The sequence below is a fragment of the Drosophila kikkawai genome, chromosome 3L (genome assembly GCF_030179895.1).
Source record: "Drosophila kikkawai strain 14028-0561.14 chromosome 3L, DkikHiC1v2, whole genome shotgun sequence".
Classification (NCBI taxonomy): Eukaryota; Metazoa; Arthropoda; class Insecta; order Diptera; family Drosophilidae; genus Drosophila; species Drosophila kikkawai.
The window spans coordinates 2,251,457-2,279,026 of record NC_091730.1 but is presented as its reverse complement, the minus strand read 5'-3'; the positions used below and the strand labels follow the sequence as shown (position 1 = coordinate 2,279,026).

The following is a 27,570-nucleotide window of genomic DNA, read 5'->3' as shown; positions in this document are numbered from 1 at the left end:
TAACTTTGAAGAACAAATGTGGTAAGTGATATTTAAATTAAGTGTGTTAATTTTAATTAGATACATTTGTTAAATAATTAGTTATAGATTTTTAGATTTAGATTTTTGTTAGTTTTATTATTGCAGGGTATCATTAGCCCTTCTCCGATTACACAAATAATGCCGCTTAAAATGCATTGCATACTTTTAGACCCACTAAACAAATATTTATCACTCACTTCCCCTCCGAATTTATATCACTCGATAACAGTTAGCTAATCTCTCTCTGTGGAGCACCATAACTTATTCAATTGCCTGTAATGTCATCACTTAACCATGCTGAAAGGCATTCTCCCCATCCTGTCACTGCTGTAAACTAACTAAATGTAAGCACTGTAATTATTTATGCCACCAAAAGAGTGTGTTGCCAGCAACATGTTGCCGGTCGCATTGCGTCGAGTGCTCCACGAGCCGCACTTGAAAAATTAATGAGAGCCACTCGAATCGCTAATCACATGTAAGTGAAGCCTCTGTTTCCTCGCCAGGACAACCCTCCACTAGGATGCAGGAAGTGCATCGATTGACGGGGGGTGTGGACACAATAATAAACTCGAGGGTTGCGTTTTTGCAGAATGCCTTTGTTTGATTTTTATTCGTAATAGAAAACTTATACCTCTACACACAATATACATATGTCGCTTAGTCGGTAGTGGCCCTATGATGATAGCTAACAACTAGGACCGAGGGTTGCTCGGCCATATCACAACGTACTTAGACATAGAAAAACAAATCCCTAATTTCACCTATCGTTCCCTTTGCAGTTCGATATTACTTAGCCCGCCCCGGTAGACCCCGCTTATTGACTAACTCCTATATCTCGATGCTCCTGGCCTGCAGGCTCTTCAGGATGCCCAGCAGCTGCAGCGATTCCAGTGGCTCAAAGTCATCGGCATAGCGCACTGACGGCGGCTTCACTACATGGCGCTCGCGTGGCATGTCCAGGATCAGAGGCAGCTGCTCCGCCATTACAGAATGGTGGGTGATGAGGGCTTTTAGGCTGGTGAACTGCTTCTTGGCTCCTTTCAGGCGGTACATCTGATTCCGGGTGGACTGCACCGGGTAGGTCTTGACCTTGCTGCTCTTCTCCAGGCGCAGGAGAAGCTCAAAGTGCCGGGGAGTGCTGCGACGCAGAAGGAAGCTGCCGGGCGTGGCCTTTTGTAGATGATCTATCGCTGCCTTGGGCGTAATCCTGGGCTGATACCAAGCACACTGCAGCAGCTCCGGCTCCTCATCATCATCTTCATCCTCATCGGAGTTTTGATTGGCGTTGCTATACCGAGGCAGCGGTGTCCTGTGGCGACTCGACGAGTTCTCGGCTAGCAACTGACAGCAGTCGGAGATTCCGGCATCAGAGTCCTCTTGGTCATCATCCTCCTCCTCCTCTGGATTGGAGTCACTGCTTGGGTGACTGCTCTGCCAGCAGTTGAGTGAGAGCAGGGACTTTTGGGGCGATCTCTTAGGCGTGGCTGGGTTACTGCTCGCCGAGCTGCCGGATGTGGAGCTGCAGCTGCAATCGGCATCGCGTTCCTCCTCCTCTTCTTCCTCCGCGTCGGCTTGGTACGAGGAGTCGAGAAGGTCCTGCTAAAAAGAAAAGGAAAATAACTCATTAAAATAATATTCAAAACGAAAGAGTAAGAAAAGGAGTTCTCAAAGTCACGGCCAGGGCAATTATAAACCCTTTTCTGAGAGAAATTTATGCTTAAAGATATGGTATCTATAAATACACACCTCATCATAATCGCTGGTGGCTTCCTCGCTCAGGATCTCCCTCTCCTTGTGCGAGCTGGGCTGAGCAAACAGTTTGCGCTGCAGAAAATTCTTCATGCTATCGTAGACCTTATGCGTGCGACTCTGGTTTGGCTCTTGTTCGGCGGCGGCGGTTGGGAACTGCAGCTTGTGGCTCCATTGTTGGCACTTCTTCTCGAAGGACAAGTCCTCATTGTACTGGCCATAGATGTCCGAGTATCCTGGACATTTGATGGCATTGCGTAGCTAAACAAAACAGGAACAATTTCTGTGTTAGTTTTTTGGTTTTGGAAAATTTGTAAAAAGTGTCCCTATAAATCTTATCTCGGTCCCGGGGAATCCCATTTAACGCGAAGGACCAAGGATGCTCTTATGCAATACAACCACACAGATAACACACACACAGAGAGAGAGTGAGAGGTGGTCCATTATCCTGGCTTTGTTCTGCTTTTTCCCTTTGTTAGGCCAATCTCATTCTAGACCCGACTTCTCCTCCTTCTCCTCCTTTTTTCAGCTAATGCTTTTGGGTCACTGCTGCTGTGATATCCTTGTAATGCGCTTGCTCTACTTGTTCATTGTTGTACAATTTGCCAGCGCGTTGTTTTCCCTGCTCGTATTTGCCTTTCATTTCGCCCATAAAATATTCATATGCAGCTACTGTGGAGGGGTTGGTTTTTTTTTCAACACCTATCCTTGTCAACTTTAAAAATATTTAAATAAATCCTGATTTTGGTGGGTGTAATTTTAACACTTTTGAAGAGGATCTTTGCTTACAAATTAGTTGATTTTTAAGGATTTCTCTATAAATTCCTCGAATAAAGGGTATTATCACTATATTTTCTCATAAACCATATAGTTTTTTATATTTTTGTCATCTTATTTAATAAATTCATCCTGTAATAATGTGACACATCCTCCTGTTTTTTGAGTGCAGCAAATTCCCTGCAATTCACACACAACCCCTGCTAAAGGATAAAAACCCCCAGGATCCTCTGGCACGCATAAGCACTTCAGTGAGCAATACCGAAAATAATGAGCATTCAATGGAAAATGGACAAAGGAACCAGGTAGAGCTCTCTCTTTAACCAAATTGAATTCGATGGCTAGTGGCTGGGGGCCTCATAATTCAACACATTCCATAAATTAGAATTTGGCGTGGAAGGAAAACAAAGGAAGTGCAAAGGCAGAACTTCCGTTGCAGCAACCTACACTCTCTCTGATTTGCATTAACAATTGAAAATCTTGTTTATATGTTGCCACATCTACTTGGCCACTGACCATTAATTCAAAGCCAACGAGCCGTGGTCGAAAGAGTTTTCTTTGATGTGGTGGCCACGCATAAATCTGGGGGGAAAAGGCGGCGTGAAAATGCCCCAAAGTGTACCTTTTATCGGCTTAAATCAAACACAATGGGCCAACAAGCGTTTAATGGCTACATGGGTTTTAATTTATGCAAGAAAAAAAAGAGAGGAATCAACAGTAATTTCAATGATAATGGAGCCCCGAAAAATCCCAAATCCCAATGAAATCCAAGCATACGGTAGTAGTGACCCAAAAGGTGTCTGTGTGTTGGTTGCTCTTGGCCCTGTTCTTTTTGATGGCGTGACTGCTAATGCAATAATCATGGGCCTCCATTTTTGGTATCTCCCTCTCTCTACCTTTACCTTCTGATACCTTTTACATTCTGATATATTCTGATCCTGCCCTGCGGAAAGGTTGAGCTCTAATTGATGATGAAACAGCACCCCAGAGCTGGCTGGCTCTTTGTTTGGCCAGCGAGGTGTTAGCATATTTTCGTAATCAAAATGTGTTACAATAAAAACTCAGGTAACTCGGGGTACCTTCGACAGCTGACAGACAGACACAAAAGTGGAGAGAAGCAGACCCTTCGGGGGAAAGAGGTCGGTTCTGTCTTATAAAAACAGTTGTTAAATTTTCATTTATTGTGCATTTAGAGCGCGGGTGGAGGAGGGCACAGAAATTAGTTGAAGTGCCCGAAGTGAGTTGATGAATTTATTGAAATATATTTTCCTTTGTGCGCCACTTGAGGTCCCTGTATCGACATATGCCTGAATTTTCGAGAGCTGAAAATGGAAAATTCAAGCAGCTGCTTGAGAGGAAACCACCCCACCACCACAAGCTTCCACCTTGGAAACAGTGGTTACTGGTTACTGGTTCATGGCTTTTAAATTGCAACCGCAATAATAATAATAATACTCAAATTGGGCAATTGCCGAGACAGCTGTTGTGCTAAGACTCTCATATCCACCCTCTCTAAATATCTATGAAATTTTCAAAAATTCCTTTAGACATTTTTGGAACAAGAATTAGTAATATTTCTTAGGGCTTTTTGAATATATATGGCTTTTAGTTCCAGCTAATTTGACAGCAGAAACGCTAGTCAAAGTGATCCCAGGCACGGACACACGTGTCGGGGCTTTCAAAATGTCAGAGATACATGGACTTGTGAGTAGTTTATGACATTTTTTAAAACACGTCCCGCACACACACACGTTTCTTCTCCCCCCAAAGTTTTCCCTCGATTTTTTGAGGCCTCGTAAAATGATTTTCTCACTAATTTAGTTTTATATGCCTGGAAAAATGTTTATAGTTTCAGCTTTTTTTCGGTGAGTTTTGTAAATTCTGTTTTATTACAATTAACTTTTGGAAAATCCTTTGTTTAGACACATGTGGCGTGTGGCATTGACTCACTCGGGCTCTGGCATTTTTTATGGCCGCCTCTGTGGCATTTTTATAGGTGTAAAAAATTGGGTCACATAAAAAGTTATTGAAATGTGAAACGAATTGAGTTGTTTCTCTGGGATATGGGTTTTTATGCGTGTTTAAAAAACCATTTTGATGGGTTTATTAAATGCAAATGAAAATTGTTGAAATTTTAATTGTATTTTATGGGGTTTTTCCTTATTCGAAACTTGAGGAATTTATCACTGGCCAACAATTTAATTAGAGAGATACGTAGAGACTCTCTGAAAAGTTTTTCCCTCTGTCCAGGGTGAGCCGGAAGACTCTAGTAAATAGTTTTCACCGAGTCTAGTCTAGTCTAATGCACACAAATCCTCGCCGGGAAGCCATATGAAACTCAAACACGGACAACGTGCTGGTGATAACGATGATGTTGGCTAGCCTCTCTCTCCTAAACCAAAACCAAAAACTATTTGTAGTCGGAAAAAGCAAAAGGGTTGGGGCGGAAAAACTAAAGGGAAAAAAAGAAAATATAGAAGGAAACAAGGGCAGAGAGAGAGGGATCCCGTTGAAAGCTTTTTTGCATATTTGCATTACATTTTCATGGCGTGGCATGCGTCGAAGAGGGGCGAAATTTATATCGAGTCGAGCGTAAAAATAACAATGCAGACAGTTGATGGTCGAGGCGGCAGACGGCATGAAAATAAGTGAAATTGTTGTTTACTTAAAAAGGCGAGGCGAGCAGAGCATCAGGGCCCCAAAATATGGAGCATAAATTACGGCCATGCATGCCATGCCATTTAATTATGCTCATCAATTGTCCCGGCTGCAGATTGCAGATTATATATACATATTGTACAGTGCGGTTTTCCCCGATAAATCTTTGGTTTAGTCAACAAGAGGCCTCGTCTCTGGGCCCTGTGAATTCCTAATTAAATGCACTTAAAAGCCTTGCAATTAATTTTCTATCCTTAGAATAGCCAGAAACCAAAAATCAAAGAGAGCCTCCACACCATGTAGATACATGTGTAGAACACAAACACGGCAAGCACATGGACATTAATCACTGCCCTTGAAAGGGGAGGCTGCTCTCTCCGCTGGAGAAAAGTGCATTAAAATCTCTACGAATTTTAAATGCCTCAGCTCATTGCTGCTAATCGTCGCCAGCAGTTGATTTAATTTTAGCTGCGCATCTCCTCATCGAGAATTATGAGGCCCATCAAAAGGGGATCTCTGGGCGAGGAAATCCACTTAGACGGGGCGTTGAAGGCACCAGAGCATGGCACCACGAGCTATAGGAGAGGAGATGAAAATGCTTTCAGGCCTTTCTGACTTTTCAAAATCTAAAATTGCCTGTATGCATTGTCTAGGCAAAAGTGCAGTTTATGCGGAAATTTATTGGCTTCAATTTATCTTGAATTTAGCAAAAATAGAAAGCTTAACATTTTTTGTCTGGGTTTTTTTAATTAAATACTTGAAACTAATGAGTGCTTAGTTTTAGCTTAAAATATTCATAAATTTCTGGTAATTAATGGGTGTTGAGCCCACGCTTTTGGGAATTTAATTTGTGTAAATTATACTTCAGTGGAAATGAAATGATGTATCAGTTTTGCTTATATTTAGCTGTCAAAGTGGTTTAACTAATGATTGTAAAATTATGATTAATATAAGCAACAACAAAATTGTAATAAATTAATGATTTTATACAATTTAAAAGAATTTAGTATAAAATAATTTATATTTTATATATATATTTAGAATTTTTTTTGAATTTTTCAACTATATTTCCTTTTTATTAATTAATAAACCACACATAATTAACCCAGCAAATTAAATTAGGTTAATCATAAAAACTTCAACTGAAGTTATACCCCATGAGTGCAGTTTCCCTTTAATAAGACCGCTGCAAAGTCATGTTTATCTTGGCCTGGGCTTAATTGCCTCCGATTTTAATCTAGCAATATGGTTGCAGTCCGAGTTCCCTCGTTTCCAGGCCCCTCCCTCTCTTTAGACCCTACAGACCAGAGACAGCATATGGTCACTGCAGACAACAGTTGTGTGACAATTTTATTAGTTCTGCTGCCAGAACTCTCACTCACTCGGTCCTTGTCTGAGTTCTGCAGTTCGTGACGATTCCGTTTTGTATCTTTGACCCGAGCTAGACGAGATGATGCCTTTTATCTGCTGCGAACGAACCGGCTAATTGAAATCGTTTGTCAGCACATGCAGTTCGCTGTGTAAACACTCGAAGTCTGGTAATAGATTTTGATAACGAAAGCGGATATTAGAGGGGGGATTGTAAGAGGGAGGTGTCGAGCGATTTATGCCAGAAGAACTAGCTTTTTATAAAGCAGATACCAAAGGAAGTGGCTCCTAAAATAATGGTGTTTACGAGCAATTTATAAAAGAATATCCCAGACATAACTGCAGTTTTATCTGTTAAGTATCTTTCAGATACAAATAACTAACTCCCCACTTGGACCCTTGAATAAAAGACTTCTGAATGCACATTTTTGGTAATTTTCAGTCTTTTGTACAACTCAAGACTTCTGGTTAAAAACAACTCCCGTTGCGACCACACCCACTCTTCCAGCTTCAATAGAAACAATCCTTTTGGGAGCCAAAACAGCCAACACCTACACTTACACCATGAAAAATTCTATTCAAAAAGGCCAAAGAACGTCAAGGCAGACAGATTTTCATAGATCAAAACAAAGGGAAAAAGAATCCAGAGAGTCGGGAAATACAGAAGGCGAGAGATGGGTGTCAATTCCAGTGAAAAATGACAAAATGAAAAATGCAGAGGAGGCAAAACGGCAAAAACTGTCGTTTGAAATTACAAACTCCGAGATTCCTTTTAAACAAATATTTTGATAAATGCTGCTGCTGCTTATTGTTTTTTTTTATAACTGCAGCTTCTCAAATAAAGAGGAGATTAGCCAAAGAAAGTTGACTTTGCATACAGGTAGCCATGGTAAACCAGGTAGTTTGTCTTAATTAAGCTAAATTTTGAGGGGATATCAACAGTCGGGCATCGCGGCTAGACGATAAAGCCTAGTTAGCGCTTATCTCATATCTAAAACAAATAACATATGCGCCTTGTTGGTAAATAGAAATGCATTTTGTGTCAAATCAATCATTATCTTTATGAGGCCCAAACATATGTTTCGATTTCAATTCCCAACTCGGTTCGGTTTTGGGTTTGTTTACTCGGCTTATCTAGACTTGGCAAATCTGGCTGCATTTACAATTTGATTTATTTGAATTCTGATTTCGGCTTACAGTACTGCGAGTCCCACCCTCTGATCGTATTTAGTTTTATATATATTTATGCAAATCATATTTATTTGGTTCAGCGTGATTTAGTGTCCCACTGATTTACGGCGACAGTCGAGTTTATTATGCTGCGCTTGGGCTTTGTCTATGCTATCTGTGACACTAAATCATTTTAATTGTTGTCGTTCGTGTTTTGAATTCGGCTAGAGTTCACTGTAGATAGTGCCAAGTGTGTGCGTGGGTGTTGTGTGGGGAGTGTGTGACATAGGCTTTTGGGGAACTACAGAAAAGAGTGTTTGAATGTTTGTGAAGATGCCTCAGGAGTGGAATTTATTGTAGTTTATTCTTCTTTTATTTCATTTAAATTTCTATTGTCTTCTAAAAGGCTTTACAAAGGCATCCTTTATAAGCTGAAGATTGAAAAACTTGATGGGAAATCAATTATTCTGAGGCCTAAAGGTCTTATTCATTAAACTCCTTAAGAGAGTTCTTTCAAAAATAATGTTCTTAAGTTTTTGGGAAAGACTGTAAAGCGGATTATGTAAAATCTTTGTGAAAAAGCTTAAAATGAAGATCGTAAAAGATCCATTAAATCCTTTTAGAGGGTTTATAGTTCTCTAAAATAGATTTAAGCGCGTTTATGTCAAGGATTGATAGATCTAAAATATTTTATTATATTTTGTCATTAATAATATCTTTCTATAGATACTTTTGGTACAAATTAAGAGATATATTTCCTAAAATAATATTTATTATTTTTCCCGTATATTTCCTAAAAAATATCTATAAAAATATTTTCACAGATCCCCTAAGATATTTTTTGTAGGTCTTAAAAAATACGATCCCTTAGACCTTATTAAAACCAAGGTAAACTTACCATCTTGTTTTTTTGCTGGGTATCCTTTTTGCTAATATTTTTCTGGATATTATCCATGGCGCCAAAGCGATTGTACTGGAACAGGCGACCCATTTTTTCGTTGCTATTGTTTTTGTGAGTTTTAAGAATTCCTCGTAATTCTTTCGATTGTTTACACTTTGGTCTTTGGACAACAAACACAAAACACAATATGCTAAAGTCGTAATTTCCACAACTTTATGGACGCCCTTCAAGTGTGTTCAATAACTTAGCGCGTAAAAGGAATTTCGAATCGGTGTCGAAGTCGAAAAACTAAGTCGAAGTCCGGCGTTCGAGTCCCGGGAGCTATGCGAGCGATCGGTTCGAAGTGCGCAGAGGGAATGAATTCCACGGAGCGAGTGCATCGAAAAAATACAACGGAAAATGAGCACGAGGCGGAGAGCCAAGGAGAGGCAGAGGCGGAATAGGCAGTGGCGGGGGTGAGGTGAGAGAGAGCGAGCGCTGGAAAAGCGGCAAGGGGAGGATAGAGCAGCAGCAGCAACAGTCGCTGAGATACAAATTTCATGACAGGCAGGCAGGCGAGCCGGCGTTGTTCATGTATTTACCGCTAGTTCTTTCTATGCCTTTCCTCTCTCTCTTCCCCTGTTGGTGTCTCTGCCTCTGTGTGTGTGTGTTGAGTTCGTTTTTCTTCATTTGCCTTGCTCAAACCACACCAACACACACACGTGCGAACTGTGGAACACTCAAAACAGCAACAGCACAAATAGAAGTAGGAACGAGATGTAATGGAATAAGCGACTAGGAGATACCTCTTAAAATAAAGAGTGTTGCCTACTTTTAGGCGTCTTGAAAGATACTTTTTAAAGGTTTTTAGCTATGATTAAACAAGTGATATTTACTGATCTATTATGATCTTATAAATACTTACTTAATTTAGAAAATAAAAAGGCTTTATAAAAAGATTGTTTAAGGAAAATATTAATTTCAAATAAATGTAATATGAATTTGTTCGTTTAGGATACAACGAATCTCTATCCCTAAATTCATAGCTCTAGGTTAAAGAGATCCCGAGATATGAATAGGATATATTAAAATATTTTAGGAAATAATAGTTCAAATTATTTATTAAAACTTTTTGTGATAAATTAAAATTTTTAAGATTTTATAGTTTTTATAGTTTTCTCAGCCTGTAAATAAACTGCATCCTAAAATTAGCAGCTCTAAATTTAATAGATCCTGAGATAAATATATATTTTAAAATTAATATGGCGATCAATAGAAACCATGATTATTTTAATAAATATTTCAGTAATTGACTTAATATCAAGTTCTAAAATTTATTAAATTACAATTCTTACTTATTTACATCTTCATTCACCCATAAACCCATCAAGTTAGGCATACCCCTTACCTCTTACGACTCCAAGGTATAAAAACCACTCCAACAAAAAGCGAAATGAGAAAAATTTACTACAACCAACGGAAACTACACTGAAACAAAAGGGAGCAGCGAAAGGCAAAAGACATTGCTGTTTTGGGCAGTGCGGAGGCAAAGTGAATGAAATGGAAATGGAATGAAATGCGAGTTTGAGTGACTGACAGACTGACGATGAACCCGGGGGTAGAAAAGTCTCTGAGCGAGTGAGTGAGTGAATCCGTCACTCCTCAACAAGTTGAGTCCCCAGTGGGTGGTGGTTGCACACGGGGTGAAGGGAAGCGAAGAACTTGGCCCGCTGGCGAGTCATTCAGTATGGACAGCAAAGGAGCAGAATCAGCAGCAGCAGCAACTGAATCTGAATCTGAATCAGAATCAGAAAGGGCAGCTAGTAGCAGCGACAGAAGCCCTAGCCAAGTTTTGACTTTTCATTTCTGTATTGACAGAAGGCGTGGGCATAGTTATGGTTAGATTTTTATTAACAAAGGTTAAAGAGTTTATTAAGGGAAAGATTACAATCATGTAAAATATAAGTTATTGAAGAAATATAATAATCAACATTAATATTGTAAAATATAAATAGCTTGGAGTCTCTGAAGAAAACCGTAAAGTTCTCTAAGAAGTTAAATTTTCATAATTTTTAGGAAAACTTATTCAAAAAATCTTATTTAATTTCTATATTTATCATAGACATATATACTTCTTATAAGTCCTATTATTCTGATCCTGATCGTATGTCCTGAATGAGTCCTTGCCCATACTCGAGTATGTGCGTCCATGATGCGCGTTCTACTTTTGGCTTCTTCATTTGCCTCTGTGTTCTCTGTGCTGTTTTTACACATTGCCTTTTGCTTATTTGTTTAACGTCCTCGTAATCGTATGTTTCCCCACCCCACCCACTGGGGCTGCTGCATTTTCCACTATCATAGGTCCCGGTCTCCCCTCTTCACCGATTTTCCGCTCCCTGTTCTGCTTTCTCCTCTTTATCAGCCGCACTACATTGAAACTTTCATCCTCTTGGCTTCGCTTTTTCGGTCTCTTTTTTTTTCACGAGCATAAAATAAACACAAAAACTTTACAGTCTCATTCACCAGCGCAGTCGGAAAAGCACCACCTACCCGCCGCTGCCCCCCGCCTTGGCTGGCCGTAATTATCATTATCCTTTCGACTCTCGTTTTGCGCTTTTCATTTTTCCGTGTGCTGTTTATACAGGCAACTATGGCACTTTAATTGAAGTCAATTTTTTATACTTTGCGGCTGCCCCGGCAAGTTGCACTGCAACGCACCCGCCCATTTTCCTAGCCTGCATTTTCATTGAAAATAATTTTGCAACTTATTAGCACCTCCGGAAATTATGAGTTCAAGTTTTTCTTTCTTTTTTTGTGGCTTGTTTACGAGCTCCCGTTTTTCCCATTTTCGCATTTTATTATTAATTGAGCTGCTCCGGTTTGGCTTCAGAGGTTGGTTTTCCCCAACTTTTGTTTACTTAATTAGCTCGTCGGAAGGATGAAGGAAACTGGCATCAATAGACGTGGCCTGGCGGAGTCCTGTCGCCAGGAGTTTCTGTGGCTTGACCAAAATCAGCTTCAGTTTCGAGTTTCGACTTAATTGAAACTGTTTTCGGTGAGTGGTGAAAAGTTTTTGGGTTTTGTAGAGAATAATTGTTATTAAATTGGGGTTTTAAGATGAAAGAAATGAAGAACTGGTATTTTTCTTTTAATTAATAAGTAGTTTAGGTAAGCAAAACATTAGAATATTGTAAGTATTGTAATTAAATTTACAAACGAAAATAGTCTAAATATTGTTTGACATTATTGGGATTAGTTAAACAGAAAGAAAATCCTTAATTAATCTAGCTAATATTTATTTGTATCCTAAATAAAAAATATATAAAAATAAGACATACTTTTTAGTTTTATTTAACATAAAACTAGTAACTTTTAGAACAGCTGCAGCTAATACCTGATCGTATACCTCTATAAATCATTCTAGACTAAAAAAAACTAAAATCCCTTTTTTATGTGAAACCTATAGCCAGCTTGCAATTAATCCCATATTTGGTTATATTTTACCCCTCGAAAAAAAAGGAAAACTATAGAAATATTACCCGCACTTTGCACCCTCATCTGCAAATTATTTTTTATGTGTACCCCGAAATCAGAGCCAGAACTGCCATTTATAATTAGATTATAACATTAATAAGTCGCTTTAACAAATGTTCAAATTTTCCGCCCCGCAAAGGCACTCCACCCCCTCGTGCAATTGACCTTCCACTTAGCTAAGCTGATATTTTGGCAACAGTTGCGAAAATTGAATTTGAGTTGCAGCATTTAATAAAGCATCCCACGGCATCGATGAGAAAGCACTTTCAATGGGCGAAACCTCGCACATAAATCAAGTGCAACCCCCTTCCTCCCACCCTCCACGACATGAGCAGCTGGGAAAGTCCTGCGTCTCCGTTGTGAATTGCAGTTTCATTAGATAGAAAGCTTTCCCTGGCTCCCGAGGTTGATTTGTCATCACAATAACATCAATTTTGGGCCGCTGTCTGGGATTTTTCCTGCATTTGATTTTTCCTAAGTGAATGTTGTGTAAATTTTCCCAGCTGTTGGGCACTCTTAATGTTTGTCAATTATTTGCAGTAATTTGCAATATTTCTAAATGCTTTCGCTGGGGAAAATGGGCCGATCCGCCCCTTAAATTGTTTTTAATGGCCATTTGCACTTAGGCATTGACTGCAGTAATGGCTTCATTATTGGTAGCAATATAAATGGGAGAAGTCTCTGTCTCGGATTTCTCTGTTTGTTATTGCTGTTGGGTTTTCCCCTGATTTAATTTATAGTCGCAGCGCGTAAGGAAAATACTCGTAAATGTATATTTATTGACTGGGACGACACAGGTCTTGGGCTCGACAGGCGGTCGCTGGGCAAGTGTTAAAAACGTAGTTATAGATGCTTTGGATCGGGAAAGCATCTCCCATCATTATTCTAAAATAATATTCCATCGCCTGCGGTGTCTTTGTGTGGCTTTGGGGGATCTTTGTTAAGATTTTCCACATTTTTTTTCTTTTATCTCTGAACTCTGATTCTCAAGTGACTTGGAGCAATTATGTTTTATAAATGATTTGTTAGGGGTGGTCTGGTCTATGTGGTTTCCAAGTGTTTCGGTTTCGGGTCTCTTAGATAATCCTTTATTTTATACAAGACTCGTAGAATTATGTGTGAAAACCATTAAATGTTAGTTTAATTGTTTTCTGCTCTTGTCAAAGCCTTCGGGGCTTGTCCATTTTCCATTTTTCCTTCTCCAGTTTTTGGGTTTACGACTGCCGGCAAGTTCAACGGATTTCTTTTAATTGCTTCGCTTTGCGTTTTGGTTGATTTTCAATGTTTTGTGTTCTCGTTTTATACGTTTCGGTTTTTCTTTCTCCCCTTTTATTTTTACGCCCGCCCCATTGTCATAAATCATTTTGGGTTTATTTTTCTTTGGAGTAAGGGAGTTAACATGAAGCATTTTGAATAATTTTCATTGTTAATTTGTGTTTTGATTTAGCTTCAAGTTTTTGGTATTCATATTTTATAGGACATTAACTTGTCCCGCCGATAATTTTATTTGACATGGCTTTGGGTGTCTGCCCACCGAAGAAATCTCCGATTCTCCTTAGTTTTTCATACCGGCGCTTCCCGATCAATCAGTCATTTATCAAACGTCAGCCAAAGTTTCTTTCACCCAAAATGGGGCGGAGTCTACCATATTTCTTATGATAAAAAAAAAAAAATACAAGACTAAAGCCCGCTGCATTTTTTGGGAATTTCTCACACGTTTCGTTACATATCAAATGTGTAGTTTTTTCCCCCCTTAGACGATGGTGTTTGTTTTCTTTTCACTTCTACGTAATGATTCCGATAACGCCCACATTAACGAGAACTTTCCGTTCCGAACAATGAAAACGATTTTCCAGCAGCACAAACAATTATAGCGATGCATAAATTAAGCGCAAACCCAACATGAATAACTAATTTCCTGTACGGCAATTACTAAAAAGAAGAGAGAGGCAGATTCCAAGTGCTCCTCAAATGAGCATATTTGGATGCACGATACATTTAATCGCTGGAAAAGTGCCGGAGCACTGTGGAAACCCATAGCCAGGAACCCATAAAAAACGTGACAAAATGCCAGTTTCTGATAGCAAAGTGTGACCCTGTTTTATCCGAAGCAGAACGAATAAATTTATGCAGAGCAACCGCATTACAGAAATCAACCACAAAACTAGAGAGAGCACAGAGTGCTCGATAAGGTGGAACACGACCTCGGATCGCCGCATTATGGAGGTAGGATCGGGGTTTTATTTACCTCAGCACTTCAGAACAGACAAATAAATCGTAATTGGCGTACGAGGGTTTCTTTTTTATTTTATTTTTTTTTATTATGTGTATTTTTGATAGGACGAGGACGAGGACTCCGAGTGGTTGGGTTTTTCATGCCCATTAAAATGGTAAACTGGAAAACTCGTAGCGTGAAGAACGGCCCAAGTGGCGTTCTGCGGTTGTGAACCTTTTTTTTATAGAGTCCCTCTCTTCCCAGTTTTCCATTTTTTCCCAGCCCGGAAGTAGTGAAGCGTTATCGCGATCGGAAAATCTGATAGATGATAGAGAGCCAGCACCCTGAAGGTGCCGTTTTCCTTTGTTTTGGGTTGTCAAGAGATACGGTAGGAGATAGCATCCCGAGAGTGCCAACAGCTGCCTGCTGGATGCTTTAAGGACTCTCGAGAGGGTTTGCCGAATTTTTGCGATTATTACGGAACGATAGGAACACAAAGCAGATTTCAAATTGGATGATAGCGCTCAGAGGTTACAAATCATTATTCGAATGTCAAAGCCAAGAGGGGTGTACATTTTCTGAATAAGTTTTATGGTTTAAAATTTTGAAAATTAATGGTAGTTCTACCATAGAAAATTGTAGTTGATTTTGGCAGGAACCATGAAGTAACATTGTTAATTACAGATTTTTAAAGATTTTCTTTAACTTCCATTCATTTAAGGTTATAGAAAACATTTTCCTTATATCACCTTTCCTAATTCATTTTTTAATCTTTAGTTTTCCCTCTTTTTTAAATAGTTTTCTCCCCTCGGGCTTGATTGTTGCCTCTTAATGACCGCCACTAGCCAAGTAACGACTGCCTTAGTGACCCAATTTTCCCGCATGAACTTGGAAATTTCATTTAACTAAAGGAAAACCCAGCCAAGATTAATGAACTACAAAAGATGGGAACACAAATCAAAAGAAATAGAAATGAGAGAGAGTAGGAGAAAAGGCTGGGGGGGGACTCGTGTAATATTTCCCAGAGAAAAAACAAATGTGTGACAATTTCTCAAAAAGGAAACGAAAAGGATGCGAGGACTCCACTCGCAGTAGGTGTCATGGCCAAGTGAGAATGTCACACTTGCAGCTTAAGCATAAAAAATATACCTCTATGCCCTGAACTCGGGTTGGGTTCCTTTCGGAAAACCTGAAACCGAGACGGGACACGACACCCTTCCTCTCTTGTCGCGACTTTCGGGCGCGACCCTTAAAGGTGCATTTACAAGAGGCTGAGAGTCCTGGAGAGGTACGTGTGCGTTTGCCATAATCAAGATGAAGACATGTGCAGTCGTTAGGCTTGTTATCCTTTACTTAGGCAGTCGCCTTGTCGTCCGTTTCCCCGGGAAATTAATGGCCCCGTCTCGGAAACTCGGAGCAGCTGCCAGGGCCAGACTTGTCCCTTTTCGGAACATTTGAATATGAGGAGAGATGAGGATGTAATTTGATATTTTCCTTCATTCCCATTTGCAGGAAGTGCGACTTGTAATTTTCGATATGGGCGCCTCCTGTTTGTTTGGAATTAATGAAATTTAGACATAAAAATATATACATATAAATTTCCAGAAACAAAAAAAAACAAAGAAGATGCAGCAATAGATAATCCCCCTTTTTGATGTGAGTCATGAGGGTAATCAGTGGAAATTGAGTTATCTTCAAGGACCCCACAGCATATGGACTGGACATTTTAGTGAAATTAAGTGAACTTGGATTTGTTTGCCAAGCAAAAGGAAAAGTTTCCTCTAGGTTTTCCCGGATTTGCAAGATGTTTTTGTGTATAGAAAGTTCTTAGTTTCTCCTCCTCCACGCCTCTTGTTATCTCATCAGATTCACCTATCCCCAGCAAAATGTCACATGTATCCCAGATTTGTTGTAAGTCTCCTTTGAAGGAACAACAAAAAATAAACCTACGATGCTCAGCGAAATCCGCTTAATGCTATTTTCAAGTGGAAAGCAATGAGAGTGTCCTTGCTATTGCAGACTCCTTTACTTTCCTATTCCTTACTATTTTTCTCAAATTTTTCAAGGCTGCCCGACGAGTGGAAAAAATTAGGAAACAATGCCAAAAACTGGAACAATGCAAAAAATAAAAAGAAGACAAGGGATCTAGGGAACAAAAAGAAGTGCCTGACTGTCTGGACATTTTGAGAGCGCCGCTGTCTGGGATGATGGGTGAGTCCTGGCTGGTTTCCATTGTCGCACATTCAAGGACTCAACGACATAGACCCGAAATGAAATGTTTTTTGGCACAGCCCGAGGGGAATTTATAGGAGCAGGCTAGGAACACCAACCGTTAATGACGTTGCAATGGAAAACAAAACGAGAAATAATGAGTTTTCCCTTTGTATCAACCGCAACATGCAGCCCAAAACACAATCAGAGTCAGAAAAGTCAATTTTCAAGCCTCTCTCTCCAGGGCAGCTGCAGGATACGGGACTGACTACCTGTATTTCATACATACATATATCAACCATATCCTTTGGCACAATGGCCAATTTAAATGGTTCCGTCAGCAGGCGGGCCCAAACAATGCTGCTGCCTGCTGCTCCTGGCAAGTAAATTAAAAGAAAATATGAAGCGTCATAGGTTTAATGAACCGACGCCCCAATCATAATTCCTCTTGAAATTCGGAACACGAGAAAACTTTCAGACAGCTGTCATAAGCAGGCAGAGGGACTTGTCAGTCAGTCAGCCTGTCCCTGTATCTCTTTGCTGGATGGCAAGCGGTCCAATTAACCCCTTTAGTCCAACAATCGCAGCTCTCTAAAGTATTTTCGTATTTCTTGTTTATTTTGGTAATTCAAATGCATCGTTTTAACCCTTTTTCGTGTTGATGTCTTTTAAATGCGAGCTGGTTTCAGCCCCTGTGTAAATATTTTGTTTACTTCTCTGTCACTCAGTCAGCCCAATGGCACCGCAAATGAAATAACATCAGATAGAGGTGGCAGCGTGAGCAGAGAGCAGATTATATGGGCAACAAGGAATAATATATAAAAAACTATAAGAATAGGTTTAAAAATATCAAAAAGTTAGGAATTAAATATAGTAAAGTTTTATTTAAATTTAGGAAGAATTTCTTCTTTATTCGCATATTTCCAGGACCTTTAAACCCCATTTTTATTCATTTTAAAAATATTTTTATCACGCTCTTATCTCCCACCGCTTTCCCACTTAATTGTGAGCAGCTAACTGTATCTGATTGTGTATACTTGCTCCATATCATTTGCATAAATGCAGACAGAGCCCGCATCCATTTGCAACCCTTTTGGGTTTGTTTGCTTATCCTGCCGCCCTTCATCCTTCATTCTCTGCTCTTCACACTCCGCCAGCGCGACGCCAGTCTCAATTACTTTATTGACCCAAACAGAGATTCCTCCTCTGTCGCCTTCGCAGATTGCATTTCAATTGCAAAAACTATTCAGTTTTCATTGTTTTTCTGGGCCAAGTCGGAAATAGTTGTGATTGATTGGCTTGCCATTCAATCGTCAACGGAGCGTAATCAAATTGGCTTATGTAAACAATGAGACAAAGTAAAATCTCTCCTTCGAGAAGATGGCAATTGAGACTGGGTTGAAATGTCAAGAGAAATATGATTTACGAGTCGAGGGAATAAAGAAAAATGCATTTCTAAGCTGACTGCAATTGAAGCAATGCCATCGAATCAATCATCGATGCACTCAAGGGTCCAAATCAAAGTCCATCACGAAAAACTTCAACATCATTAGGAGACCACATTAAAATCGAATCAGATGAACATTCAGTTCAGCAATCGCATAAATCAAGACACAAAAATAAGTGTAAGCAAAAAGTGTATATAAATTATGATTAGGAGCTGGGACTTTATCTGGAAAATGGGGCAAGTCCGTGAACCAGCAAATCATATGAAAAATTGTCATTAGGCCAGTGTTAGGAGAAGGCGGAAAAAGTTCAGGCAGTAAGCCAAGTTAGCTGCGGCTTTTCTGTGGTTTTTTCTACAAAAGAAAAAAGCATACACACAGCAAACTACACACACATATGTGTGGAGGCGCCTAGAAATGGAGGACATAAATCATATCCTGTTGCCTGCCGGCTACGCACTCGGCGCAAGGACAAATGTTGATGATGACAAAGCGCCATTAAAGGCACATTTACACACCCACACGAGTCCTGGCTGTCCTGGCACCTACACTCCGAAAACCAGCGCCAAACAAATCACATAAATCAAGCGCGACACTTTGCTTATTATTTGCTGATTTTCCTCTGCATTTTTTTCCTCAGCCTTTTTCGATAAAAGTTTTCTATGGCTGGGGTATTATATCTAGATTTTGGTGTTTAAAAAATTGACAGCTCCAATTTGAAGCGGTAGGCAAATATATATTGAAGGGAGCCTGTGAATAGGGTTCAAAAAATATTTTATTCCTTTTTATTTGAGTGGAAAATATTGTTTGATTTATGGTAGATTTAAATTGTAATTTGTGATTTATTTATATGAAAATATTTTTTATAATATTTATTGAACTAAAGTTGAAGGATAAGAAGGTTTAAAACGATTTTTAAATATTTATATATATATTTAAAAATGTTAAACAATATTTTAAGGTAGTTAAAAACATTTAAAAGTATTTTAAAATATTTAAAAGTATTAAAAAATATTTAAAAACATTTAAAAGTAACTAAAAATATTTTAAAATACTCCAAAAATATTTCAAAAATATTTAAAAATAGTTAAAAATACTTAAAAATATTTAAAAATACTTAAAAATATTTAAAAAAGTGTTAAAATATATTTAAAATATTTCAAAATACTTAAAATATTTGAAAATATTTAAAACTATTTAATTTTTGATTATATTTAACCTTGTAGTTGCCATAATTTCACTCAAGGTTAGCATTTATTGAAAACCTTAATCGTGTGTGTCCTGTTCCAAGATCTCATCAAAGGAAACCCGCATTATTGTACCAGGAAAAAATAGCCGCCTGCCCACCAATTAGCAATGCCATTAGCAGCCAACGCCTTCATAAAAATAGAATATCCTCTTTGCAGGTACAGAAAGAAAGACGCGGCAACCTGCACATCCTTGAAATTTATATACTCTCCTCCTCTTCGCTTCAATTAGGATTTTCATAATTTCCCAGACTTGTGAAATTTATTGGTTTCGATTTCCGCTCCATTGCCTCATCTCTGCCGACTGACCACACCCCCGTCCCGCCACACATCCATAAAAGGTGTCCTGCCGACTATGATGTCCTGCAGCGGCTTAAGTCTGCGTCTGCGGTCTCCTGTCACTGCCTTTAATTGAAAAAGTCTTTAGCTTAAATTATTAAATTGATTTTTATTCACTTTTAATGGCTATATCCTGGGGAAGGTGAGCGTGTGGATCTGACAGGCTACGCCTTAATGGCAGCTTATGTGGCATTAGAGCCTCAACTTTTTCTCTTCTTTTTTTGGGTTTTAAGTTTAAAGCTTAAGGTCCCAGGGGAGAAGCGGCTTTTAGCAGCTGCTACCGGGCTTAAACTTTTGGCAGAACATATGCCAACCGGCTGAGTCATCAATCAGGTCTATTAGAAACCACCAAACTAGACAGCACTCTGTCTGGTTCCACCCTATGTGGTGGCGGTGGCTTTGGCCAGCAATTTCATGCCTGACAGAGGACTAAGCCAAAAGGACACTAAAAGCCACGGTCTTGGAAAAGGAAGGGGGTCTTTGTTGCAGTTTTTACACTTACGAAATTATTAGAATATTTATTTTTGAATTTAAAATATTTAGAATATTTAAAAATATTAAATTCTAGTAGCAACCACTTCAGACATTAATTAGTATAAATAAAATGAGACTTACTATTCACTATTTTCTTGCCTTCCATTTCTTTTTTCTTTTTTTAGTTTTATATTTCGAGGCCTCATTAAAAATAGTTTCAAGTGCCTTCTTAACCTTCTCAGTTCTGTTATTCCTTATTTTTTTGCATGTCAGAACCCCATTTAGACTTCACCCTCGTCTCGGCTGAAAACTGCAAATTAAACTAAACATAAACACAATTTCTCAGCACTTAAAGGCGAAATGAAATTATGATTATGCAAGCGCCGCTGGCGAGTTTCACACCGTTTCATAACTTTTTCAACCCTCCGGCAAATGAATGAATGAAAGGAACTTTTTTTTCTGGGTGAGACGCGTGCCGAAATGAAAACGTCATGTTTTCGAATGAAGTTTTTGAATTATGATGTTGACGCGACATGGTCTTTTGGGCCATCATCTGGCGGCGGGCACGGGGCATTAAATTAATTCAAAACGTTCTCAGGACACGCGCTTTGTTCGATTGGTAAAAGTAGGGAAAAAATAGAAGCAGAAGACCATCAAATTGATGAAAGCCCGATAAAAGGTGAGTCCTGTGAGGGAGAAGAGCAGACAGGATAGAATTTCCTGCGGTACAGTAACCAAAAGTCCCTGGGGATAAGGATGCCCGCAGCTTACAAGGGCTTCTTCAAGGACTTCACTGTTGAAAAAAATAACAAAGAGCTCTTGGAAAAATTTGTAAATATTTTTTAGAGGATGTTTTTTAGTTCCAACTTGATTTTATCTTCTAAGAAAATATATTTCAGGACTAATTTATTAAAAGAAAAATTCATGTTCATGTTTTAAAAATCATTTTGAACTGTAAAATATTTTTAATGTATTAAAATGTAGATTTTAGTTAAATATTTACATTTAAATATTTTTATTACGAAAATTTTTTCCATTTGTCAAGACTTTTCCCTCAGTGCCTTCAAAGATGAGGGTTACTTCTATCTTTTCTGCCAATTTGTCTCCTTGAAAAGTTCACTGTTTGCACTTTCGATTCGAGTTTATTATTATTGGCGTTATTTTGAATGCATTTGTGTGTTTGCATGCCACATTAGTGGCCGACCCGTGACTCGCCCCTCGTCTGCATTTGTCGTTTACAAATTGCTTTTCGTGTTCAGCTCGCATCTATTTTGCCCGGCTGCATAATCAGGGGTATGGTTCGACGGCTTTTCGAGGGGGGGCTACGTGATCTCACTCTCCTCTTCTCTATCCCTAGGAAGGGCTGCTCTATTTTTACATATCCTACGTCCGCTGCTTGTTATATTCCCGGCTGATAAGGCACGTGGCCTCATTTATCAACGGCGACTGCAACAAGCGAAACATGCAACTAACTTTTATATAGACTCCAATTTCAATTCCTAGTTCGATTCGAATCCTTTCCTTTTGGGGTTGATATTGTACAGAGATAAAAATAATCACATTGTAAAACTATAATGTATTTCAGGTGAAGGAACATTAATTATAATTTATAGAGTTTTAAGTGAAACAATGTTTAAAGAACTTAAAATAAAATAAACATATATTTAAACCGAATTCTTAATAGTGGAAAGTCTGTAAAAGGGTTCTTGAATAATAAGTTGGGATTTATAAACTGTAAACAATCATTTTTTAAGTCCATATAACTAATTCTCTTATACAAATAACCTTAATATTAATTCAATGAATTAATTTAAATGCTTAAAGTAGTCCTGGTTTTCATTTAAAATCTTCCAAAAACCCACTTGAGAATTATAAGATTGATATTTTTTATCAAATTTCCGTTGTCAAGTGTATTTGTGGTTGCCACATCCACTTCCTGTTGCTTTAGTGTCGTGGGGTTGGTGTCCTGCACTTGAGTTATAAATTTGATTGTAGGAAACACGTAAGTTTTCCCGGAGTACTTTCGTTTTCCCCCCATTCTATGATCCTTCCTTCGGTTCGGGGACCCTGATGGTCTGTTGGTTTGCTGGTAATTACTGTTATTATAATTTCTGTTGACTGCTGGGATGGTGAGTGCTAGTCTCTCCCCCAGAAACCGGCGTGTGTCCTGTCCACGTGTGCTTGTCGGCTTGTTTTACACTTGGCTGACTTTTCCAACCCTCAAAGTAGATACTCCCCCCGTTCGGTTGCCATGACTGCAAATCTCTCTTGCTGGGCCTTGTAATGATACCTCGGCGATGTTTATCTCACGGTCGCCATATCGCGATGAGATTATGTCATCGCTGTCGTCAAAGGTAACCCCGTGTGCAGCTCTCTAAAATGTTGCAAGCTTATTCCGCTCCAGTTAACAGGCTTTGCAACTCGATACTATTATGGCTCCTATATACAAAGAAGAACAGATCAGAGGGAATGATGATGATGAGGTGGAGTGACCTCCCCCCCAGTTGGCCTCTTTTTGTGTGGAACGCAATTAATCTTCATCTAGCGGCTCGAATCAAACGCCTACGCGACAGTTTCGTTTCCATGCAACCTCCCCAAGAGAGTAGTCTTCCTCTGCCTCCTCCTCCAACTGCTAATAAAACATTTTCCATAACAAAACAGAAATTTGTGCTAAGCGCACTTCAAGACGCTGCTTCCCCCCGCCTCTCGAAACATATTCACAATTTGTCTCAAGTGAGTTTTTGTCGAATTTTAATGCCACATACAGACAACAATTGAGCATTCTGGCTGAGACTGCGGTTGTACAGAGAATGAAATGCTGCATTTATCAACAATAAGATCAGTCAGCTATAATTGAGGCGGGGATTGGAGGGAGAATATAAAGCAGAGTGCACGGGGAAAATTATTTAAGACTGGGTTTCATACATAAACTTAAAGTGTAACTTTTAAATAATTAAAAAATATTATAAAAATGTTTTGCTGTTAAATTAGATATAGTTTTCGTAGCTAAACATTTTAATAGAATTTTAAATGTAAGGAATATTTTAAGAAATATATTTAAAAAGGTAATATTTCCTATTTTCACAAGCGTTTTTATTGTTGACTATGTTAACCCTCAGGAAACTATAAACTTGAACTCTGTAAATATTTCTTCTAATAAATTTTATATTATATATTTTTTAACAATTATTTCTTTCTCTGTGGGTCCTGAACTCTCGTTACTTCCTCGCTTAATGTAGCTTCAAGTGTGGTCGCATTTGTCGTCTGTAGTCCGCAGTCCACTGAAGTTGGAATTCGGCAGTGGGAGGTCGTTCGGTCAGCACGCATGATTTATTCCGCAGGCCACTTGAACACATCGCACACCCCACACCCATTGGGATACCTCCTCCTCCTCCTTCTCCTCTGACTATGGTAGTTGTATGTGACCCCCACATTATGCACTTTTCGTCATTCTCAACAAGGGGCCGCTGATTGACAAGCGCAATTCAGTCGGGGGGAGCTCGAAATCGAGACAGTAAATGAGGCAGAGGAGAACCTTGAAGTTACAGGTCGAGAAAATGTAAATTTGATCGTAAATCATTTAAAAAAGTTGTTAAAATTTGTAAAAACAAGGGAATATTGTAAATTAATGCCTGAGGAAAATAATAATAAATATAAAGAACACTAGAAAAGGCTTTAATAAGTTGTAAAGAAAAGCTCAGAAGGATTTCAACATTTTTTTTTTGTAGATATCTATTATTATTTTACGTAATTTTCCTGTAAAAACACTCGATCAATATTCTGAATTTTTACAAAAATACAAAAACTTGAAATATACCATAGTTTTCCATGAAAACCTATCCCTTTTTTGACACACTATCCCACACATATATCTATCAAATATCCCCGCGATGCATCATAAATTGAATTTAACAGAGCCGAACGCTTCCGGCTTACTGAACCGCATCGTATGCTAATTTCTCCGAGTGTACATATTCCAACTATGCGCATTTTGCATAACTTCAAGCTCCACCCTTCCCAGAAACATCCGCACGGAGGGTTAAAACGGTTCCGAATGGGTAACCCGCTAATCCTCTGCGCCTGTCATAAACATTGACATTGATGTTGATGTTGATTCCGATGCTGATGCTGATGCCGATGACGATGCTGATGACGATGACGATGTACGGAGCTGCTTTTGTGCCATTGACAACTGACAAGTGGGCGTGCTGGGGTCTCCGACAGTCCAACTATGCGAAGAAGAACCCAGAAACCCGGGCACCAGGCACCGGGCAACGGGATACCGAGCTGCCCGACTAACCCCCTGACGTAGAGCGTTCCGCTCCACAAATTGCGGAATCGCCGGACTCATTCCGGCGTATGCCCTTTAACGAGTGTATTCGTCATTCGGGCGGACAGACAGACAGTTGACATTCATTTGAAATGTTTCATGAACCCGGAGGAGGCAAAAAATAAAACAATTACCATGAAATGTTACGACTGTGAAATACCCAGGGGTATAAATAATATTGTATATATTTATACGAAAATAAATATACATAAATATAAAATAAATAAACAAAAAATTTTAAATATTTTATTATAATCCGATACTAACGTTTAAGAATTATAGAAATTTATACACTAAAATGTCCTATTTCACCAATCTTAATCCAAATCCCAACATACCCTAGCCTAACCACCACTGCTACTGGGCAGACAAAGGATGTCCCCGAACGGGGTTCACTGTACAGTGGCAACCGCGGCGCATGTCAATCATTAAACTGTCATTTTCAGTCGATTTAACTAGCATTAAAAATCGCACACAATTGCCAGGATTTATGCATTGTGCGTAAGCTGTCATAAATTTCACTGAGTGCTCGCCTCGCCTCTCCTTGTGGGATCTCCCTTAAGCTGGCCTAATTTTTTATGGTCTGCAAACTAATTTTTATTCATTTGCTCAGCCACCAAGAAGAACTAAGCATGCATATTTATTTTAATACCCCTCACGAACAAAAAAAAAATGTGCCACGGCATTTAACAGAAAAATCTTTAATTTTCATCTGGGACAATCTCGGCGGCCATTAACGAAGGAAGCGAAGCGAAGGTTGTGGCTCTGAAATTGCTGACAGACAGGACATTCGTCCGCGTTGTATACGAAAATTATGGAAATTTATTAATCACATAAATTTGAGGCATAATGTGCGTGAGTGGGCCAACAGTCGGTCCTCGTTAATGGCTCCCAAGAGCGCCAAAAAACGACGGACGCAGCATAAAAATTGTGTTAGGGGGACAGCAAACTTCTACGTCGCAATGTCTTTGCATATTTGCGTCTTGGCCAGGTTTCTTTTTTCAGGCTTAAACAAACTTTGTGGTGGCAGAAAAAAAAAATGGAAAATCATAGGCCGGAAGGAAAAGCACTTCCTGTTGATGTGTAAGCAAATATTTTTCAGGCAAATTGTTTGAAAGTGATTTTTTTTTCCAGGGGGGAGGACACTCTCAATCAACAAAAAGGAGGGGAAACTTAAGGGCAGGTGCTTTTAGGTAATTTAAGGGGAAACTAGAGTGAAGGTTTTGCTTTTAGAAAGAAAAAACAATAAACACTTATTGAAAAGGTTCTTCAAGATGTTCAAATATTTCATTAAATATTTCAAAAACCTTGAAATTGAAGCAATAATTATTATCATAATATAAAATTTAAAGGCATTTTTTAAAGGGTTCTAACTTTTGGCTCAAGAATTCCCTCATTCTCTTCATCTCTTACTAATTTTATGCACTCCCTTTGGAAATTATCGGGAATGTTTAAAACAAGCTCTAAAGCAAATCCCAACACAAAGTGCCGACATGTGTTGCACTTAACAAAAAGAGAGAGGGGAGTGCCTTTAAGCCCCTTTTGACACTGCAGTAGGGGATACCCAGATACCACCGTCACCTTCCTTTCTCACCCCCTTCATCACGCTCCTGGTTTTCATCTGGAAAACGGAAAATTCGCCAAACAGCACGTGTTGGTAAATGGATTCGAATGAGGGTCGCCGAGGAAGAAGGGAGAGGTGGTTGGTGGCTCCTGGTCTGCGCCATCGAGTGCTGACATTTAAAGTAGCTGCCAGCATTGTAGTGACAAAACTAAAGATAAGACTCAATCACGTGTAGCTGACACTGACAATCGCGCAGAAGGAAAACCGAGGAAGGAACAAAAAAAAAAATATAACTAGCAGGAAAACTCGCCAACAACAAAATAGAAAATCAATTTCCACGTTTTAAGCAAATGTGTGTGAGAGGGAAAATGGGGGGACATGCAAGCAGTTGCTTTGAATTTCACATAGGGAAAATTGGAGAGGGAAAATCGGAGGAGGGCAAACCTGGAGAAGGGGGGAGGGGAGTAGCAGCGAATGAAGAGTGACATGCAGACAAAACAGGGGGCGACAAAGGAGGTGTCACTAACAGGAACAGGATAAATGTGCAAACCAGCGACAGACAGACAGGAAAAAAGAGCTGTCAGTTGAGAATGGAGCAAGTATAAGCAGGTCCTTGCTCACAGAGCGAAAATAAAGTTAACATCAGGGTGAGAGCTTAAAATTAGTACAAGTTTATGTAGTTGTAATTAAATTAATTATAAAAGAAATAATACTAGAAGTTTTTAAGAGAGAAAGAATAGCTATTAAAAGAGGAAATGGATATGAGACATAAAAAAATCCATAGATCCTTAAGATGCACCCTAAAACTAACCCAATTTACTACCCAAAAAAATCCCCTATATCTCTCATTAAAACCCCTATTTAAATGACAATTTCTCACCGTGCTCCTAACAGTAGTTGCCCCAGTAGCCGGGACAGCTTTTGGGCATGTTTAGCTTGTTTATCATGTCAGTTGGTATGCTTCTGCTCCCGGAATTGGCAGCATTAACTGAAGGAAAACAGCAAGGCCAGGAGCAGGAGCAGGCGACACAACAACGTGGCCATCAAGATAATGCAAGTTGCTACTTGGTCTGCCGCCTGTATATGTATCTCTCTTACCCCCACCCACGGATCTGTTCCAGATCCCCGAGTTCAGTTGGAGTTCCAGCTTCCGCTTAACGACTTTATTTGCCCAACTCCAGGGTAAACGCTGATGCTGGAACAACGGTTCCCGTCCACGTCTCGGTTGCTCCGACATGCAAACAAATAAACAGCACACGAAACCAAACAGAAACTAAACCAAACCAAACCCAAGACCAAGATAACCGCAAATAGATCTTTCAGATACCTGATAAGCCTCAGTTACGAGATGAGAACAGTGGTTGAAAGAGTTTTCATTTGGAGGGAAATAATTTAAATTATAGAAAATGAAAAAGAAACTGAAAGAATATATTTTATAAAATGTTAAAAGTTGTTTATTTGTTTTTCTTAGCCACCGGAAATGCCAAGTAAATATTTTGACTAATGCCTTGATCTGTTTAACTAGCTTGTAGCCCTCTTAGGTCCTTCACCGAATTAATCCAAATACAATCCTTGGGCTTTAGCTCTT

The 27,570-nt window shown here is 39.2% G+C and overlaps 2 protein-coding genes across 3 annotated transcripts in view; both read right to left on the bottom strand.

Annotated features, from left to right (window-relative positions):
• The window catches only part of Egfrap (EGFR adaptor protein), an 88,721-nt gene that overhangs the window by 43,932 nt on the left and 17,219 nt on the right, over nt 1–27,570 (bottom strand). The gene's annotated exons all lie outside the window — the stretch shown is intronic.
• Nucleotides 597–9,008, bottom strand: LOC108071634 (uncharacterized). Of its 2 annotated transcripts, none has more exons than XM_017162419.3 (3): nt 8,642–9,008; nt 1,768–2,031; nt 597–1,617 (listed from the first exon to the last, which is right to left on the bottom strand). In XM_017162419.3, the coding sequence occupies exons 1-3, from the start codon at nt 8,732–8,734 to the stop codon at nt 850–852; spliced, it is 1,125 nt and encodes a 374-aa protein (XP_017017908.2). In that variant the 5' UTR covers nt 8,735–9,008; the 3' UTR covers nt 597–849. The 2 variants fall into 2 exon arrangements, with proteins under 2 accessions (XP_017017908.2, XP_017017907.2); XM_017162418.3 differs by having other exon boundaries at nt 597–1,620; nt 8,642–9,007.